General features: G+C 39.2%; 1 protein-coding gene across 1 annotated transcript; it reads right to left on the bottom strand.

Annotated features, from left to right (window-relative positions):
• Window positions 1–3,392: 3,392 nt before the first annotated feature.
• Window positions 3,393–6,790, bottom strand: LOC131224140 (bark storage protein A-like). The gene is made up of 5 exons (XM_058219687.1): window positions 6,385–6,790; window positions 5,633–5,700; window positions 5,375–5,530; window positions 5,027–5,275; window positions 3,393–3,752 (listed from the first exon to the last, which is right to left on the bottom strand). Exons 1-5 carry the CDS (start codon window positions 6,614–6,616, stop codon window positions 3,393–3,395), a joined length of 1,065 nt encoding a protein of 354 aa, XP_058075670.1. The 5' UTR covers window positions 6,617–6,790.
• Between the last annotated feature and the right edge of the window lie 12,617 nt (window positions 6,791–19,407).

Genomic DNA, 19,407 nt, shown 5'->3' with positions numbered 1-19,407 from the left:
CAGATCCAAATCCTAGGTGGACCATGCCTTTCCTATGGTGATTGGATAAACCACCATTAAAAACTTCTTGGGGCCCATCAGAATGTTTATTTGCCATCCACCCTGTTGATAAGGTCATAAAGACCTAGACGAAGGGACCACATAAATATCAGATTGATCCAAAACTTTTGTGGCCCACAGGAAGTTTTTAATGATCAATCACTACTGTTTCCTATAGTGTGGTTCACCTGAGATTTAGAACTTCTTTAATTTTCTGATCATGTCTTAAAATGAACTTTCAAAATCCGATGTAAGGCACATACATGGCAGTGCGGATCCACCAAACCCGCACCCTCATCTTTCTGTGCTCATGTGAGCCAAAGGTTTTTAGATTTGAGGTTTTCCTCGAGAAAATTTGGCTGAAAATTAAATACTATAAACCAATAAATGATTTCAAACTTCTAAATTGTGGGTAAATATGAATTAGTTAAACTTTTACATATTTGTTTGACTAAATTTGTGATAATTTTCCAATAAAATATTCTCATAATAATCTCACAATAAGTGGACCATGTTGGGTAATTTAGATAAGAAGCACCGTTTAGGCTAGATTTATTTGATATATGGTTGCCTTGAATCAATTTTCATTTGTAAGTGATCCCACTAGATGGAACCCTAATCGAAAGAAGACCTTGTTTTGTCTATTCTGATTTTTCAGGCTTTATGGTAAAAATGTGATAATTGAAATATCCAGTGTAGTTCCTCAGTCCTGCCCTGCTTTGATTGGCTCTCTGAATTCATGTGTTTGAAAATCCAAACCATTTATCAAACTAGCATTATAGCAAACAATGTCATATAAATTTCAGGCCCACTGGACACCTAAGAGGGCTACAGTCTCAAATTCAACCGTTGGTATGCTTCTCTTTTAATTTTATTGGAAGATTGTAATGACTAATGTTTGAAATGAATTTTTCAATCACACATTCTATTGAGATATTATATTAGATTTTATAAAATTTTACGTGGAGATTTATATAATGGAATAGGAAATGCTCTCATTATTTTTTTTTTTAAAAATTAATTAATTGTTCTATATATGTTTTCTAAAATTAGAGATTCTCTTGGACGGGAAGGGATCTCCAGGTCACAGTCTAACACTTCTCAAGCAAAATGTGTTAAAGCTTATGGGAAAAAGCCTTTGTGTGTATTCCATCTATGGTTGAATCAACATACCAATGGTGTCAGTAAATCATGTGTCCCACTTCATAATTGATACACCATTTTTTGTGCATTCCCAGTGACACATGGTTGAATGTGATGAGGTGGATCACCATCTTCCTCAAGGAAAACTACTCCAAATCCACATAGCTTCTCTGAACTCCTTGGAGAGATTCCTTGAATAAGTGAGGAAATTTTTTTAATAAATTCGAAGTATAATTGATAGATAACAAAAATGAATTTACGACATTTTGAATAGTGATACCAAAGCTTTGAATAAGTTTCATAGTCAAACTCCAACTCAAACTCCCTCAAAATTGGTAACTCACTATATATAAATAGAAAATTTACTATTTACATTAAGTGTCCTATTTGGCTTAACCACATTAAGCTCCTAAATTTTCTAACCACTTCTCATGTTGGACACAACTCAGAAATAAAGTGAACTTTCGACCGTTGATATGATGGAATCTCGCAAATTCGGTGTGGACAACCCGGCATAGCCGGGTTGGTTGGCTAAAGTATCTTCTCCTACCCGAAAATCATATATAGTATCCCAAGTAACTCATTTCGGTTTGCGAGATATGCCTGTTTTAAGGTCCTGACGGTCCGGATCACTTCCACCTCCGATTGGACCTTCTCTAGTCCGTCTTGGACATGAAAGTGTCCACCACCTGCTCTACATCACTTAGTCACTGATCTTGGTTTGAGTGTGGGCCATTACTATGTTTCTCTTTTCTACTGATATTTTGAAGGCCATAAAAATAAAGCTGAGATTGTTGGAGAGAATTCTCAAGCATGGTCTATCCATGATAGGCCCACAAAGCAATGGCCTGGGTCAGTGAACCATGGGCCCAGCCTGTAGAAACTGAAGACCAAAGTACAATGTAGATTCTGGTGCCTGAAAATGACCATTTGAGTGGACCTTGCTCTCTTTTTAATCTAAAGGGTTGAATTGACAGGCTGAGTGAAGATGATGGATGCCTGAGTATCTTCCAAGATGATGGATCCAGTTTGGCTATTTCATGGACCATTTTATTTTCCTCAAATCGCTTACCTGTGGACTACTGATCCAAGGGTTAGGATCTTTCAGCCCAAGAGAATGATGGGTCTCTCTCATTCCCAGTGGAGCCCATCAAATCCACCGTCCAAATCATCTATCCATGGCCCCACATCAGCTCTGGCACTAGGCTTCTGTTAACGTTTTGTTGCTCCATAAATCTATACTCTCTCTTTTTAGAAATCAATCATCAAAATGTATCTTGGTTAAACATTCATTTAAAGGTGGAGCAGTGCTAATGTCACCAAGTTCTCGGACTTTCTAATGGATACATGGTCTTATCCAATTGTCAATCTGGTCCATATAAGAATTCTATAAGGTGGGCCTTATTGATCAATGGTCTAGATTGTTCTACGAGTTGGATAGTGTGGTGGAGAGTACTAGTGGACCCCACTTTGTTGTGATACATGCAAATTCGTGTGAAGCCTTGGGGATAGGAGTTTCGATGGGTCATAAACTCCTCAGTCTTCTAATCTATATAAAGAGGGCTGGGTCCCCAATCCTACATACAAAAAAAGCTAGAATCCTATACCGAGCTTTTCTAAGGTTGCAATAGAAGGAATACTTTGGCATAAAGTTTATACGATGGCGTCTCAATAAGGTATGCTATTTAGCTCATTTGATCTCCATATTTCGATGCATAGCTCGGTTCTTTGCAATTCCGCATAGAATATACTGTCCATTCGGCAAGCCATGGTGAAAAAAAATGCTAATTGGATGATTGTAACCATCTGATCAACTATGAAAAATGGCCAGTTGAGATTGTAGGTCCAATCGTCACATGAAGAACCCTAACCTTTCCATCCATGGCTAGTAAAAACCTATGGTTATGACCAATAGTCCATATTTAAGGTCCAGGGACATCCATAACCACATGTTTTCACGATGGTATGGATGAATGGACGGTGCAAATCAATGAATGAACATCCAATATCTCACATATTATTACATAGATGAACCCCACAGGAGTGAAATAAACAGGACCCAACATAAGAAACATAGATAAAAGGGTCCCACATAGATATATAGATAAAAGGGTCCCACATAGATATACTGGCAAAAGATTTCATCAGGTCCATTGAATATGTAGAGGTGATCAAGATGGCCTACCAAAACAAACATATACTGAAGAGTCTCACATAGGCTCAATCTTAGGTATCTCCATTTTCTTGAGGAAATGTAATACCACCTTCGCACAGTTCTTGGTTGCAAGTGATTTGAAGGTGTGGACCCCATTAGAATAGGTGGACCTTTCACCAGCAAGATCAGATAGGGCTCTGAAGACAATGAAAGGGACCTTATGCTGATGAGAGGCCAAAGCAATTGCAGCACTTTCCATATCAACTGGGGTGACCTTGAATTTGGAGTTCAAGAAGCTCCTGTAGGCCACATTGTCTAGATAGATGTTTGAACTGCTCCCTTTCTCTACTGTGATAACCTTTGGTGGGGTTGGCAGACAGAGAGTGTTGTTTATGCATCCTTTTAATTTCATGCCCTGGCATGTCAACAAGGTTCAGATCATTAACATCATCATCATCCATCATCATCATCAACAACAACAACATCATCATCAACTCCAAAAAAAAAAAAAAATAATAATAAAATCAACTCATTTGAGTCGACTCGACTCGACCAGACCAGATTTCCAAGAGTCAAGTCTTTGATGATGATGCACACGTTTTCTAAAAGCAAATCCCATGGTTCATTAATCTAGACTGTTGATCTTATGGGAGGCACCACAGATGTGTCATGGCCCAAAATTTTTCTAAATTGGAAGATCCTAGCCATTAGATATTTGAAATTCTACCTGGGCATCTATTTGCATGCCCCTGATCAAAGGGTTGGGAACCTCTCATCTTGGGTAGTTTTTCGAAATACCAAATAATAGTAGGGTCCAAAAAATCAATGGTCTGGATCACTAAACCAGGGTCCCTGCTATGAGCATTAGGATGCTATTCAAGTTGTCATGTATAGGGCTGAAAGTCGGGTGAACTCAACCTGACGGACCCGACATTGGGTTGGGCTTGGGCAGGAGGTATGGAGTTCGGTCTCGAGCTAGGGATATACAAACACCAACCCAATAAAACTTGGGTTGGGCTCGAATTGAGGTCTCAGGTTGCCCAGCCCAGCCCAACCCAACCCAAACATGATCAAATTGAGTATGGATCGCTTGTGTTTGAAGGCATAGGAAATTCCAATGCCATTGGGTTTCATTGGTCCATGTCATCTCCTATGACTCAAGCTAACAAGATACATCGGATTTCTCTCTCCTAGATTGGGTACTACACAACACGCCTTTTAAAGTAGTAGTTGTCCTATATTTTAATTTGTAAAAAATGAACTTCTTTACGATAAATTACTACATATATAATTAATAAAGTAATAGTGACAAAAAATAAGACATGTATTAAAAATATAATAAACTAATGTAATAACAAAAATATTAGCATATATCCACTGACCAACCTGACGAAGCCTGTTTGGGTTGGGCTTGGGTTGAGAATTAATCCCAACCTAAGGTTGGATTGGGTTAGGGTTAAGGTATAGGAACCTTGGGTTGGGCTAGGGTTGAGCACCAACCGGACCCGACCCAACCCAACCCAACCCAACCCAACCCAACGGACTTTCAGCCCTAGTTATGCATGAGGCTTTTATTAGTCCTCCATAGTCGACATTCAGTTTTTATACTAGTTGTTGGCCCACGAAACGAGTGGACCAGACCGAGTCAACTCAGCGAGTTTCAAGTAAAAGGAGTTTTGGAGCACTTGCCTCTAGTTTCTTTGCAAGATTGATAAAAATGCGGTTGACAGCCACCCAGAAAACCTGATCACTCGATTCTGGAGTTTGGTTGATAGGAAAGATCTCCTCCGGCTGATACCAAACACTATTTAGAATGTTATCCGAGTTGTCTTCACCACCACCGTTGGTATAATCTGCAAAATTCAAGGACCCGATTTCCCTAGTGAAATATCCATCGGATTCTAGAGGGAGCTCATCATCAGGCCCATCTCCATACCTCTGTTCAAAAGAGAAAAGGAAAAAACATCATAATGGAGATCTCTGGGACATGATCTTTCCATGTTGGGGTCCAGTGCATCAATGGTCTAGATCACTCACCTGCCAATTCCATAAGCCTGTATGTGCCCAAAATTGAGGGATTGTAACATCTCCTATATTGAGATTCGGGTTTGCGTTGGCAGCTGTTCCAAAATGAAGAAGTGCCCTCACATCAAACAAGCCCAACAACAGTTTTGCAACAACAGCTGCATTAATCTGAAATGAAGATCACAACCGTTATTTCAACATCTATACTGAATTTAGAACATATGATCATGATACATACAACACACATATGCATGTATGCATGTAACTAACCATGCCCTTCCCTGTCATAGCAAATATCACCTTTTTCTTCTTAATCCTGCCAAAATGAAATCTCCTTCCTTCAAAAATCAATAGCCAGAAAAACAAAAGTGAGATTTTGCTTAAAATATTTTTAGGATGCATCTTGACATCTGACATCTGGCGTCACATTTCAATGATCCAAACCGTTTAATATGATGGATCTAATCATGGATGAGATACCCAAAAACAGAATTTAGATTAGAACATTTTAAGCCTTTGAGCATTTTACTATTTTCCTTTGCACATGGACCGTCTGTCTAACTCCTTTTTCTGGGGCTAAGTTTATCTGCTTCATTTTTTGGATTTCATCATTTATGGGTACTCGAACCAATTGACCTGGCGTTGAAACTCTTATGAATCTACCACTGAGGCAAGGGCAATGAACCATAGGTGGTGAAATTCCACTACGGCGTGAGTGTGTGGTGGTGTGTGTGCGTGTATAAAAAAAAGAGAAAAAGGAAAAAAAGGCAATGAACCGTAAGAATTCTAGTTCTTACTCTTAATATATTATAGCATTAATATATCATATTAATTCCTTATATACAAATAATAAAATTGTATTAATACAGACCCAATTCCAATTAAAACAATACAAAATTCAAGATTTGAATTTTCAAGTCAGAATCTAAATCTATAGTACTAAACGACATCTTGGTATTTTGAATTCAGGTACACACACTCACATGCCATGCATGTTCTTAGTAGGGTGAATGGTACGTTACCTTCGCAGTCGATGTATTGGAAATTGAAGGAGTTGGAGACGTCGTCCTTCAAGGAATCAAGAAGGGGGTCCATTTCAGAAGAGGTGGTAGTAAGTATTCCAACGTAAGGGCCGTTCTTGTTCACCTTCTTTATCCTTTTCAGTGTAAATTTCGACATTTCACCTTCGCAGGCTTGGAATTTTGAAGACATGAAAACCAGACTCGCCATGAAAAGAGCCCCCAAAGCACCCATCTTTCGCACCTTCGGTTTCCAACTGCTCTATCATCCTTTTAGTAGTGCGAGGAATGGCAATGGTAATTAACTTACGTTTGAGCTGTGTGGGGCCCACCTGTGATATGCATGTAGAATCCGAACTGTCCACTGGGCGCGCCTCCTCATGACACCTGTCGTTCTATTTGGTGTGGCCCACCTGAGTTATGGATCAGAATGGGTTTCCGGATCTAGGTCAAATATGGGGAGATCAACCGTATAAGACAAGCACTGGACACAAGGATTGATTGCGGCACATGTGCAATATGAAACACGTGTGCAAGATTTAGACCTTTCATCGGGTGGAGCACAGTGGGAGCAAGCCTTGGAATGACGATTAGGTAGATTCGTTAGTTAGTTGTGTTGTGAGCGAACCCGCTCTATATCACAGCGCAGTGATATAAACCCAAGTCAACAACAAACTCAAATCAAACCCAAGTATTAGAAATTCGAATCTAATACCACTCTTAAACTAGAGTCATCAGTTTTGATTATAGTGGATCTACGTAGGATAATCAAATCAAAAGCAAACAATTACAAACATAATAATATTTTATGTGAAAAAACTTGTGGAAAAAAACTGCGGCACAACGCAACATATATCCACTATAATCAAAACCTTTGAGCCGTAAAACTCACATTCTTCGATCATAGATGTGTCCGATCTCTCTTAATGATATGCATATCTAGGAAATCTCTAAATCCCTTGAGAAATCCTTCATAGATTCCTTTACAAGTGTAGAAAACCTTCTCCCTTGATCAACACTATCCCCCCTGAGGAAATATTTATATTAGTTATTTATTATTATTTTTTTAAACCTTAATTCCTTAATGAGAAAACTGGGATTAAATACCTTATTTTATGCAAAATTGTGAAACCTAATGATTGCACTTATGATCAACTCACGATCAACTGTAAATCATCAGAAAGAGTCAAGATCGACTATGAAATTTCACGACAATGAGTTACGGTCGACCATGACCTGCAGAATGCAAGCCATCTACACACATCTACACAACAATTTGAGCCACATATATATGAAAAGAGCTGATGGTATACATGTATATTTGACATAAATGTGTGGTCCATTTTTTTGGAATGTTTGGTTGAATTAAATAAACTATTAAAAGGCGTGACGTGAGTAACTCGGCTTGAAATTGAATTTGCTCCTCTTGGACAGCGTTCCAAGTGCAACAACTATGACCTAGTTCATAATATAAGAAATGATTTTTGTACTTTAGAGGTATCCTTTAGAAAGGGTTAGGTTGGAGTGACCAACCGGAACGGACACATTTTTCTGATTTAAAACGAATCAAACTTGGACTTGGCCCGGCGCACGAGCGCGTGTGATCAATGACACCATAAGACCAAATTCATATGCTCCCTGAATGAGGCTTAAGGCAAAAAGTCTATCTTATATATAAGAAGATTTTCTCTGAAAAATCTGATGTAGGACAAAACCCACGCTCAAAAAGCACTAAAATTTCAAACTTTGAAAATCAAAATTTTAATGCTAATTTTAAAACAAAATACAACACACGATGAATGGACCTTATAATTTTTTTTTGGCTTAGCCATGTTCATGATGGCCCCTGCTAAATGAGTGGCCAGGATCACACACGTGGGCCAAGTTGGCATGCGTGCCACCGATAGCCATTTCAGTCTCTTCTCATGGGAATTGCCGGAGGTCCTGAGCATTTCTTCAGTGATTCGTTATAGGCCTTTAATCTATGCTTTGATGCTAGTTTTCTACTATGAGTTCGATTATGGCGCCTCATCCACCGTACAAGTTGCATACGTGTACCAACCTGGACTTTCCAAATGGTGGGCTCCCTTGTAGATGGAGCATTGGATAAAAAACCACGCCGATCAAACATCTTAACCGACAATTTAGTGGCTATCAAATGGACGGCTAAAAATGAAATCGTTCAATCGTGCAATTTAACAGACAAATCGGATGGTTACCATTCTCCCGTCACTGTGATTATGGCCCATGTTCCATCCACAATATAGCCCACAATTTGGAAGGTCAGGATTGACACACACGTGCACATCGTGGCAAATGCGAAAAAAAAAAAAAAACCACCGATGGAACATCCTAACCGTCGGTTGTTGGCTTCAAATGGACGGTTGAAAGAGAGTGAATGTTCAATGGTCCATATTAAACCGGAAAATTTAGATGGTTGAGTTTACCCATCAGTGTGGGCTGACGTATGTGTATGCCACGTGTACAGTGGTGATTCGCCTCCATTTTACACAGTTTGTCAAATGCACGGCAGCGTCTATTTCCTTATCAAAATTGGGAAATTATATATATATATATATATATATATATATATATATATATATATATATATATATATATATATATAAACTTGCATTTATTATTAAATGAAGTAATTTCATAAATGCTTGCAATTTGTTTGTATTTTACTAATATCTACCATATTTAAGTGCATACTGTTAAGACTGTCAAATCACCGTCTGTGGATGGACCACACACCAAGAATAGCATTGGTCGTACTATCGTGACTGTACATGGCCGTCGGGAAAATCCTGACCGTACAAGGTACACGTAGGATATATTCCTGGCATCTGGACTGTTGTTCTGATGGGCCACCTAGTGGATGGCTATGATTCAAAGATCAAGGGACTGACTGTCAATTCCATCCGATCAGTGTCCTTCAAAATAAACACAACGGTTGAATTTTAACTAGAAAAGCTCCGAGTGACTGGACGGTTAGTATTGTCCATACACTTCAATTTCGGGACATTGCCCACAATATCAACATTCCCAATGGGCAAATGGGTTGGCTGCGAACTTACTCAGAAATTTCATGGTAATTTGTCAAGTACCCAACATTAAATTCTATACTATATTGTAATAAAATACTACAAATCTAAATAGTTTAATTCAATTACTTCATTAGATAATAAATACAATTGAAATGTATTTTTTTATGCGGTGAAGTCCGTCAAATCTCAAACACCACACATGTGCCACATCTGCAAAATATAAAATCTAGAATGTTCAAAAGGCCACATGGTGGGACGCGAATTACTCGTGACCATAGGTCCAACCAAATGGGTGTGATCCCAATGGTGGGACCTGCCTGAATGTATGTGTTGTATATCCATGCCATCCATCCATTTTGCCAACTTACTTTAAGGCATGATTTAAAAAATAATGCAAATACAAAATCTCAGGTGGATCCTTTGTTAAGAGCATCCTATTAAAATATCTTTGATATCATCCTTATTTTAAATAATACTGGTATTATTCAAAATTCTAAATATTGGAGATATATTATTAAGTATTGCTAATATTTTCAGATATGAGATGGACGGCTTGGATAAAACACATGCATCACCACCAGCACCGGCCGGTACTGAAAGACTGGAGTGAAGGGGTAACCACCGATTCCGAGTCCGTCTGGTAAGTTTCCTGTTCATAAGGGAATGGGCTACTCTCCCCTCTAATACACCGTGGGGCCATCTTGATTAATGTGGCTAATATCCATGTGGTCCATCCTTTTGAAAACTCATTTTGAGGCATGATCCCAAAATGAAGTAGATCCAAATCTTAGGTGGACCATAATACAGGAAACAATGCTAATGAATTATTAACAACTTTTCATGGGCCACAAAAGTTTTGAATCTAAGTATATATTAGTGTGATTTTTTCATCCATGTCTTTGTGTCCTTATAAATAAGTTGGATGGCAAATAAATATTCCCATGGCCGCGTAATGTTTTTAATGGTGAGGACTTAATCACGATTGTTTTCTATGGTATGGTTCTGTAGACACCTCACCCTAAGCTGACAAGCTGATTAGATTGGATTGACTTAACCCAATCAAACTGAGTGGCTAGGAGCCTTAAGCCTGTTCTAATCCTAACAAACTTTGTCAAACAGATCCAATCGGTTAAAACCTAACTAAAGCCTAGCCCTATCCCGAGCTAACTCACTGAGTCAACTTACCAAGTCAGTTCGCCCGATCAACCTACCAAGTCGATTTACCTACTCAACTCGTTGAGTCAAACCAAACTCGAAACCAGACATGAAGTCTAAACCTAAAGCTCAAAGGAAAATTGGAGTTACAACAACGTAACCCCAGAGAAGGCAGAGCCACCACACGTGCATAAGCACCCGCCTGCCAAAGCAAGGAGACTAGAATGGCTTGGGCAGTACACTGTGTACCGCTTGCCACATGGCATGTCCCCTGCCTTGGCAGGAGGGGTGCAATGCAGATAGGGTTACTCTTGGCTCGGGGTGCAAAGGTGTGGAATTGCAAAAAGACTTAGGTGTCGTACCTTTGAGCCAAAATTATCATTTTCTCAACCCATCTAGCCAATAAGATCTTACCATGTGGCAATCTTTAGTCTCAGTCATCCAACCCTTTTCAGACACTTAACTTCATAGGAATTATAAGAAAACAAGGCTTGGGGGGCCATAAATAGCCCCCTCTCCTTCCCATTTCAATCATCTAGTAGATCCGAAATAGTCTTTCTGTAACACTCGTACTTTTTCTTTAATGGTGGATACTTGATCCCTCTGTTCCCTATGATGTGACCCATTTGGGCATTGGATTGCCCTCATTTTCGGGCCCTCGCCCTAACTTGACCCGAAAAGACTGATGAGCAATGTGGATTTGTCACATCATTCCTGTAGAGCCCATTCTCTAAAAATAATAATATATATATAAAAAAAAAGGAAAAACTTCTTTTGCAGTGATGTGCAAAAGCATGTCACCTCTCCCCACTCCCTGTTGGACTCTCTCTCTTCCTTCTCCTTCGGCAAACGTGGTAGGTCTTACACCTACCTTGATTCAAACTATCCGCTTCTTTCTCCATCATTCTCACATTACAACATTCGGACTGTTCAAAATTCATTGGGATTATCCTCAACACTATAAAATACTCAAAGAATATCATGTCGACAGCTTGTGATGTGCGGAACTTTTAAACCAAGAACCCACTATAAAAAACCCATTGGATCTCCATTGTCATGCACTTACAAGCTTTCATACACCAATCTATATCGTCCATCAACCTTGGAACGAAGGATAACTCACTGGTTGCAAATCCGCCATTGACGACCCTTGTCTTCTTTATAGCGCCAAAAATCAATCATTCCATCAACAAGAGAAAGAGAATTGAGACAACAACATTGAGAGAGATCAGAGAAGAGAAGAAAAGAGTTATAAAAGGAAGAAAAGAGAGATAAAAGGAAGAAAGAGAAACATGCAATTTCATCGAGTTAACTTAGCGAGTCAACCCGATGACCCGCTGGTCCGATCATCCGAATTGATTCGAGATTCTGACTTAAAGCCATTTATGAGCTAAGTTTCTATTCTTCATCCTTTGACCTCAAACGTTAGAGTAGCCTTGATTCGAGTCGACTCACTGAGTCAACTCAGTGATTTAATGTGTTATTTTCTTTTATTTTAATATTAAATAATTAGAAACCTTAGTGTAGGTTTTAATAAATCATCATGTATGATTTGTGTAGGGATGACATCGTTTACATTGAAAATATTTACGGAGTGCTACTAGTCTAAGTGGCGTTGTGTTGAATTGAGTTGAACTTGATTTAACTGGGCCAAATGGACCGCATTTGTATTGATCTTAGGTCTTTTCACCTAATCCAGCCATACATGGGATATGTCATACTAAATCAGGTAGGTGATCTTCCCTGTTAGAAATTTTAGGTTAATATATAGATTGATTTGATTATTTGTTATGTGTTCAATTTATTTAATTATTATCATTAGTTGCAGATTATTTTATTTGATTCTTAATTGCATAGTATAAAGGTAATTTATTTGAGTTATTAATTGATTTCAATTAATTATCGTTATGTGCTCAAATTGGAATTAATTCCTTATTATTACATGATGAATAATGTATTTGAATTTATGGGTGCTCTGCCCTAAAAGGATCATTATATTTTTATGGGTGCTCTGCACAGGGTCATTCCCGAAAGGATCGGCACGGTATGGGTGCTCTGCCCAGGGTCATTCCCGAAAGGATTGGCACGGGTGCTCTGCCCTAGGTGATTCCCTAAAAGGATCAACACGCACGGGTGCTCTTCCCTGGGTATTCACCTTAAAAGTCTATTCACCAGGTACTCTGCCGAGGGTCATTCCCTAAAATGATCAATACACATGGGTGCTCTGCCCTGAATTGAACCAAAAAGAATTTTAGATGATTATATTATCTTATTTTGTTATTATGAAATACAAATTGTTATTATTATCATGTAAAATACCGATTTAATACTCGTAATTGATCCTATTTATTTTTATTGAGTTGTATTGGTGTTAATATAAAGTTTTCAATTTTGAGAATGATTTGACCCTATGAGCCGTCGCGCTCACACCCATATAGACTATTTTGCAGGGTTTGTATATGAAGAACCAGTTGGGCAAGATTGAAGACTTTTATATTTGTTTATTTAGAAATTAATTAAAATTCAATGTATGTTGTTATTATTTATTTTTGAATGTCAATGTAATTAAAGATTTAAGGATTGATTAGTGGATAATATTTAATGACAATGATTAGTATCCTTTTAGTTGCTCTGATTGCCTTGAAAATGCATGAAAATAATGTGAATTGTGTCATATATTTTATTTAAAGTTGACTCACAGTCCTGAAAATCGGGTTCGAGTCTGGCCAACTCGGGTTCCAAATTTTGGGGCGTGACACCTTCGATCATCCAAAAAAATCCCTAGCCCCTTAACCATCTTAGCCCATCAAAAACTCGAGTTGACCAATTATTATTTCGCTTCGCCAAGTGAGTCATGGTAGATTTATCTAACCCAGGCTATTGCTTGGCAACGAGGGTGCATTAACATGGCATTGCACAAACACACACACACACACGCGCGCGCACACATACACACTTTTGCATCATTATTGCATAAGGATTAATCCCAATTCTCAACTGTCTATCTGATCCTGTAAAGTAGAGACTGTATCTTTGTATAGACAGAGTGGGTGCCTAACAACTTCCCTCTTTGTAACCATGGTCCATTATTCAGAATCTTCAATCGTGGATCAAGAATTCATTTTAGGGTAGAGAACCTTCAGAGTCTCTATCCTAACATTTCTACAAAGTCTAGTCGACTATGGGAATGAAGTAATTGGTTAGTAATGACTCCAATCAAATATAACACCCTTCTCATATACAACGAAAAAAATTCACACCCGTGAGTGCGCTCCACCGACAATCCAGTGTACACCTAAGATTTGGATCTGCTTTATTTTAGGGATCATCCTTAAAATGAGCTGTTAAAATGGATGAACAATGTAGATGCAAGGCACATACATCAAAGTGGCATTACAACTAGGGATCCACCGCCCCCTAACTAGGACCTAGCTAGAGATGGAGGGTCCTATCAAGGGTTCTGTGTGGCCCACCGTGATGTATGTGTTTTAATCCACGACCATTCATTTTGACAAATCATTTTAGCCGATTATCCCAAAAATGTTGCATATCATACACTCAAGTGGACCACACCACTAGAAATAGTGAGGATCAAGTTGATACTTATATTGGGGGTCACAAAAATTTTAGATCAAGCTGATACTTATGCTTTCCCTTCCGGGATCCAAGCTTATGTAATATTGTGAACGAGTTGGATGAGAAATAAACATCACGGTGGGCCATAGGAAGGTTTCCACTTGAGCCTTAGATATGCCTCCTTTTGCGGCTCATGCCCTAGAAGGATCTTTCAAAACTGTTGGACGACTTGAATAAGACACAAATTGTAATATCCCGGCCCTCCAATATTCTTGTATTGGATGTCTATGGGTGTTACCAGTAAATTTTTTAATTAAAGTAGGTAATCGCGCATGCCTATATGCCCATATGCTTGAAGACTTAGGGATCATGAGGTAGAACTTAAACCTAGAAACCCATGATTCAGTTAGACTACGTACCTCAATAGATCAAACTATACTATAGCACCTGCGGGACCTGGGTCATCGGATCCCCGATCCTTTAGGCCTTGTCGCGTGACTGGATAAAATTCACACCACGATGCGCTAGTATGAATGCTCAATTTGAGCAAACAAAGCATAGAGTATATAGGTTAGAATCATGAGGCCTTAAAATAGTGGAAGATCTCATTTATAAGAGGAAGGCATACTCTGTAAGTTTGAATTACAACCTTATCGGTCTAATCGAACTGTATAGCTTAAAAACTTAAGAAATGCATGTTCTGTCGGTCCAATGAATAGTCTTCGAATTTTAATACACTTGCAAACCACTAAAATTTTAATCAAGATTATAAAAGCCTATTTTTTTCTTTTCTTTCATTTCTTAGGTTTGAGAGAGAGAGAGAGAGAGAGAGAGAGAGAGAGAGAGAGAGAGAGAGCTAGATCAAGAAAGATCGAGAGCGGATCGCCGCTCTGGGTCACTCCCCATCACACATGGACTGTGCGAGCTATCCCGCATCTTCCCCGGCGGAAAACCTTCAATCATGGGCTGGATAACCTTTAGCTAGTCAGGTAGGAGCTCCTTTAGCCATGCATGTATGTTGTTTTCCCCAACTTTTAGCAACTTGAGTTATTAGGGTGAGAAATCTTTCTTGTCTATCGGAATCTTGGAAACCTTGACCTTAGGATTTATTTATGTTAGGCTTTGAAGTCCCCGCAAGTAATTAGTGGCGGCTTATTCTCATATGGGAGTCATAATCAAGTGCAGCTTTGTGTGAGCTTTGGTTTCATGCCGAGCTCGAGTCCCTTCCATTGAATTAATTTGGGGATCGTTTGAATGGAGTCAAGTAAACCCCTAAATCTTTGTTGGAAGTTTAATTAGGATATAATCTAATTTATTAATGATGGATTTTCTGTTAATTCAGGGTTTGAAGTTTTTTCCCCAAATTCCTTACACTTAAGCCGCATCAGAACCAACAGTTGCATCAAAACCAAGATATTCTAATTCTAAGGTGAGATCTACCCTTTAAGCTTTCTTGCGGCATCTTTAGTCTTGTGATAATATCAATATTTGATAATTATATTAATTAACCCATAAACCATGTGATAACTCTTATGATATATGTTACATGTGTAAAGTTAGGATTATTTGTAATAATCCTTAATTCTGGAAGTTTGTACTAAAACACATAATGTGTTTAACTCTTTTTCTTTGGTTCACTCACACATGTGCACTCCTTAAAATGTTCAATCACTTGAATATAATCCTTACCTTGTGAGATGCATGTGGACATGAATTATTATGCCCTAATATATATTATATTTGATTTGAATGGTTGTAACATATCATTGGATTTACACCTCGGACTACTAGCCATCGTATGAGTGAGTTAAATAGAATCGGTTGTAAACTTACTATCTGTAAATTTATGGTGACCTGTGTTGGCTTTATTGGGTGAGATCACTTTGGTTGTATCCCTACATGGACTTTGCGCCCAGTTGGCTTTGTTTGTGCATAGTTGGCTTTGTCAGTGCCTTGTTGACTTTTATCGAGATGAATCCATTTAGTGAAATTATGCTTATATAATTTAGTGATGGTAATGTCTACTTATCGGATCAAGGTTAGCCACTAGTCATAGAGGTTTTGTTTGAATAGTTTGTTTGCAAACGGATTAATAAATGTTGGAAAAATCATACATACATAGCACGTTGGCATTATTGGGTGGCTAAATACTATTGTAACATATACTTGAAAGTGTTTTCATTGGTTCTTAGTCCACTGTTTGAATGATCCTTTCTGGTGTGTTAGTCGTTGTGAGCATGCACTCAGTTTATTTTCGCTGGCGGCTAGCCACTTTTATTTTTGAACTAGATATTGTGGTAGCACTACTCAGTTTACTTTTGCTGGTTTCTTGCTACCATTATTGTGGGTGGGTAGTCATTGATAAGGCACGTACCTAAAGTTATTTTTGCTGATAGCTACTCCTAAAAACCAGCTGGATGTTCATCCCTAGGTTAATGTGCATTCATGCATTTAAACAAGATTGTATTGTAGTAGTTATTGTGTTGCATGTTTTACTTTCTAAAACTATACTTGATTAATATGTCATTGTGTTATAATTGAGAGATTTCTCACTGAGTTCGTCACTCATGATTCGAATTCAAAATTTTTATGATTTTATAAATCTCATACATTGGAATGTTTTATGGTTTGTGGTGGTCCTTACGGACACCATTTTGGATTTGCATGCTTTTATTTAGATTTTGTCCTGCTAATTTTATAGTTTAGTTCTACTTACTTATCTCTAATTATATATTGTATTGATATGCGTTACTCTTATTTATATCATGTTTATGAGATGAATGTTAATCTATGTATACATGTGGAAAATATCTCACGTGTGACATCCCTAGGCGACACTCGGGTTTACGTAACGTTACAAGCAACGAAAACCAGGGCATTGTCAGAGTTAATGTCAACGCACTCGGTTATCATAGTATTAACACCTTTGAACTCAGGATCCAAGTCTCCATACTCAAGCGCCAGATTTTATAGCGTTACACAAATATCACGGTGGGCCACATAGAACCCCCGATGGGACTGTTCATCTCCACTTAGGTCCTACTCGGGATAGTATGCAATCTGCCCCCAAAGAGTTCTTATAACCTGAATTTCTTTGAAACTAGATTACATGTAGAGCTAGGCAGAATCTGACCGGATCTGGTGGATCTGACCCGATCCGAACCGAACCGAAGGCCTAGATCGATGTGAATCGAGTAGGACCACTTAGATCTGATCGTAAATCGGATCGAGTTCGGATCAGTGGTCAATCTGGACCGATCCGATCCAAATGGATCCGATTTGATCCGATCCAAATGGATCCGATCCGCACAATGTTCATTCAACACTATTTACTGTAATGTTGTCCACTTAAGATTGTGATATACCTCATTTTTAGTTTAATATCATAAAATGATCTAGAAAAATAGATGTACATCATGGATGAAATAAAGACAAGATGCTGGGGTCTGTAGAGCACTGACTATCAGCCATTAGCTGGTGGAAGGAGTAGCCAATCCCTCTGCTGTGCTCAAGGCTCGAGGTGCATCGAGCATCGAGCTTTGACACAGAGCAAGGGGAAAAGGTTCTATGCTGTCTAGCTTATGGGAACTTCCCATGAGGTCGAGCTATGTGGCCCCCACAGTGATGTGTGTCGAAAATCAACATCGTGCATTTGATGGGTCCCCTTTAAATTATGGGATATCCTAAAAATCAACCGTATATGGAACTCAAGTGGGCCATACCATCTAAAATCATGTGAAGACATTACTAAAACATATAAAAGAACTTGGTGGGGCCCACCTAAAATTTGGATGCATCTGAAACTTGGTCTGACCCCTCATCCAAGTGGGACACACATAATAGATGGTCTGGATTTGTGAACCACACCTCGGTGGGCCTAAAAAATGATTATGATGTTTTAATGGGAGGGTAACCATAACCCCTCTAGCAGGTGTTCGTAAGCAGACCGGCAGGTGTACCATGCACCATGCCAGTTGGTGTATTTATGTATGCAAGCCTGTGGGTCCCATCATGAGGTATGTGTTATATCTAAACCGTCCATCCATTTGGCGGGCTCGTCTTAGGGTTGAGCCAAAAAATAAGACAAATCAAAAGATCAAATAGACCACACTGCAAAAAGCAGTGAGGGTTGAACGTCTACCATTGAAACGGAGGATTTGATCCGGATCGTACCCAACTTGATCCGACTCGGTTTCCTTGACCGAGTTGGACTCGGTTCGGATCATGCCAGCAATGCGACGGATTGGATTGAGTCAAAGGACCCGGACTCGGTCTCGGATCGAGTTCAGTCGGTCCGACCCGACTCGGTGCCCACCTCTAATTTACATGTGACCTCGGTGCCCAAATATACTTGTGCCTGGGGCTATGTGGGGCCACATCGATGTTTATGAGAAATCCACTCCGTCCATTTGTTTTGAAAGACTACAGTGAGACAGGATTTTAAAAATCTGACAGATTCAAAAATCAGGTGGGTCACACCAATGAAACAGTGGAAATAGGAACGTCTACCGTTGAGACATTCCTAGAGCTGGCTATGATTTTTATATGCCATCCAAACCGTTCATAGGGTTACTACCACTTAGATAAACTGTAGAAACAAATATCATCCTGATACAAAACTTCTTTCACCCTGTAGCATTCAACCCCCACCGTTTTGTGTGGTATGGCCCACATGAGTTTTCTATCTGCCTGATTTTTAGAATCCTTACCTATTGTGGTCTTTCAAAACAGATCGACGGAGTGGATTTGTCACACACATCTCTGTGGGCCCCACACAGTACCAGGCACAGGAATCTCCCTATGCCAGTTCACACGCAATCCACTTATCCACTCCCTTTAATCTTTATGGGAGCCCAAAAATGAGGCAAATCCGAGAGTCGAGTGGGCCACACCATAGGAAATGGTGGAGATGGAAATGCCCACCATTGAAGCCTTCTTTCGGCTGACCGTGCCGTTTACATGCCATAAAACCGGCAGACCTGCCTAATCCAAAACTTCCACAGGCCCCAGGTAGGTGATAAATTCCCACTATTTCTTGTGGTGTGGATTTACCTTATTTTTTAGACTCAGCCTGCATGGATGCCTCAATGGACCCTACATATCTTTGGGATTGGAAACTGGTGTGCATCAATTAGGTAGTTGATCTGCATGAACGGTGATAATTTTAGCCGCTCACGGCCTCAACTAGAATGTCCCACCACAGACGGGCCACTTGGAAAACATCTCTGATTTGACACCCTCAAAA

This window comes from Magnolia sinica, chromosome 13 (genome assembly GCF_029962835.1).
Source record: "Magnolia sinica isolate HGM2019 chromosome 13, MsV1, whole genome shotgun sequence".
Lineage (NCBI taxonomy): Eukaryota > Viridiplantae > Streptophyta > Magnoliopsida > Magnoliales > Magnoliaceae > Magnolia > Magnolia sinica.
The sequence above is the reverse complement of the archived record's forward strand: the minus strand, read 5'-3'. Positions and strand labels throughout refer to the sequence as shown.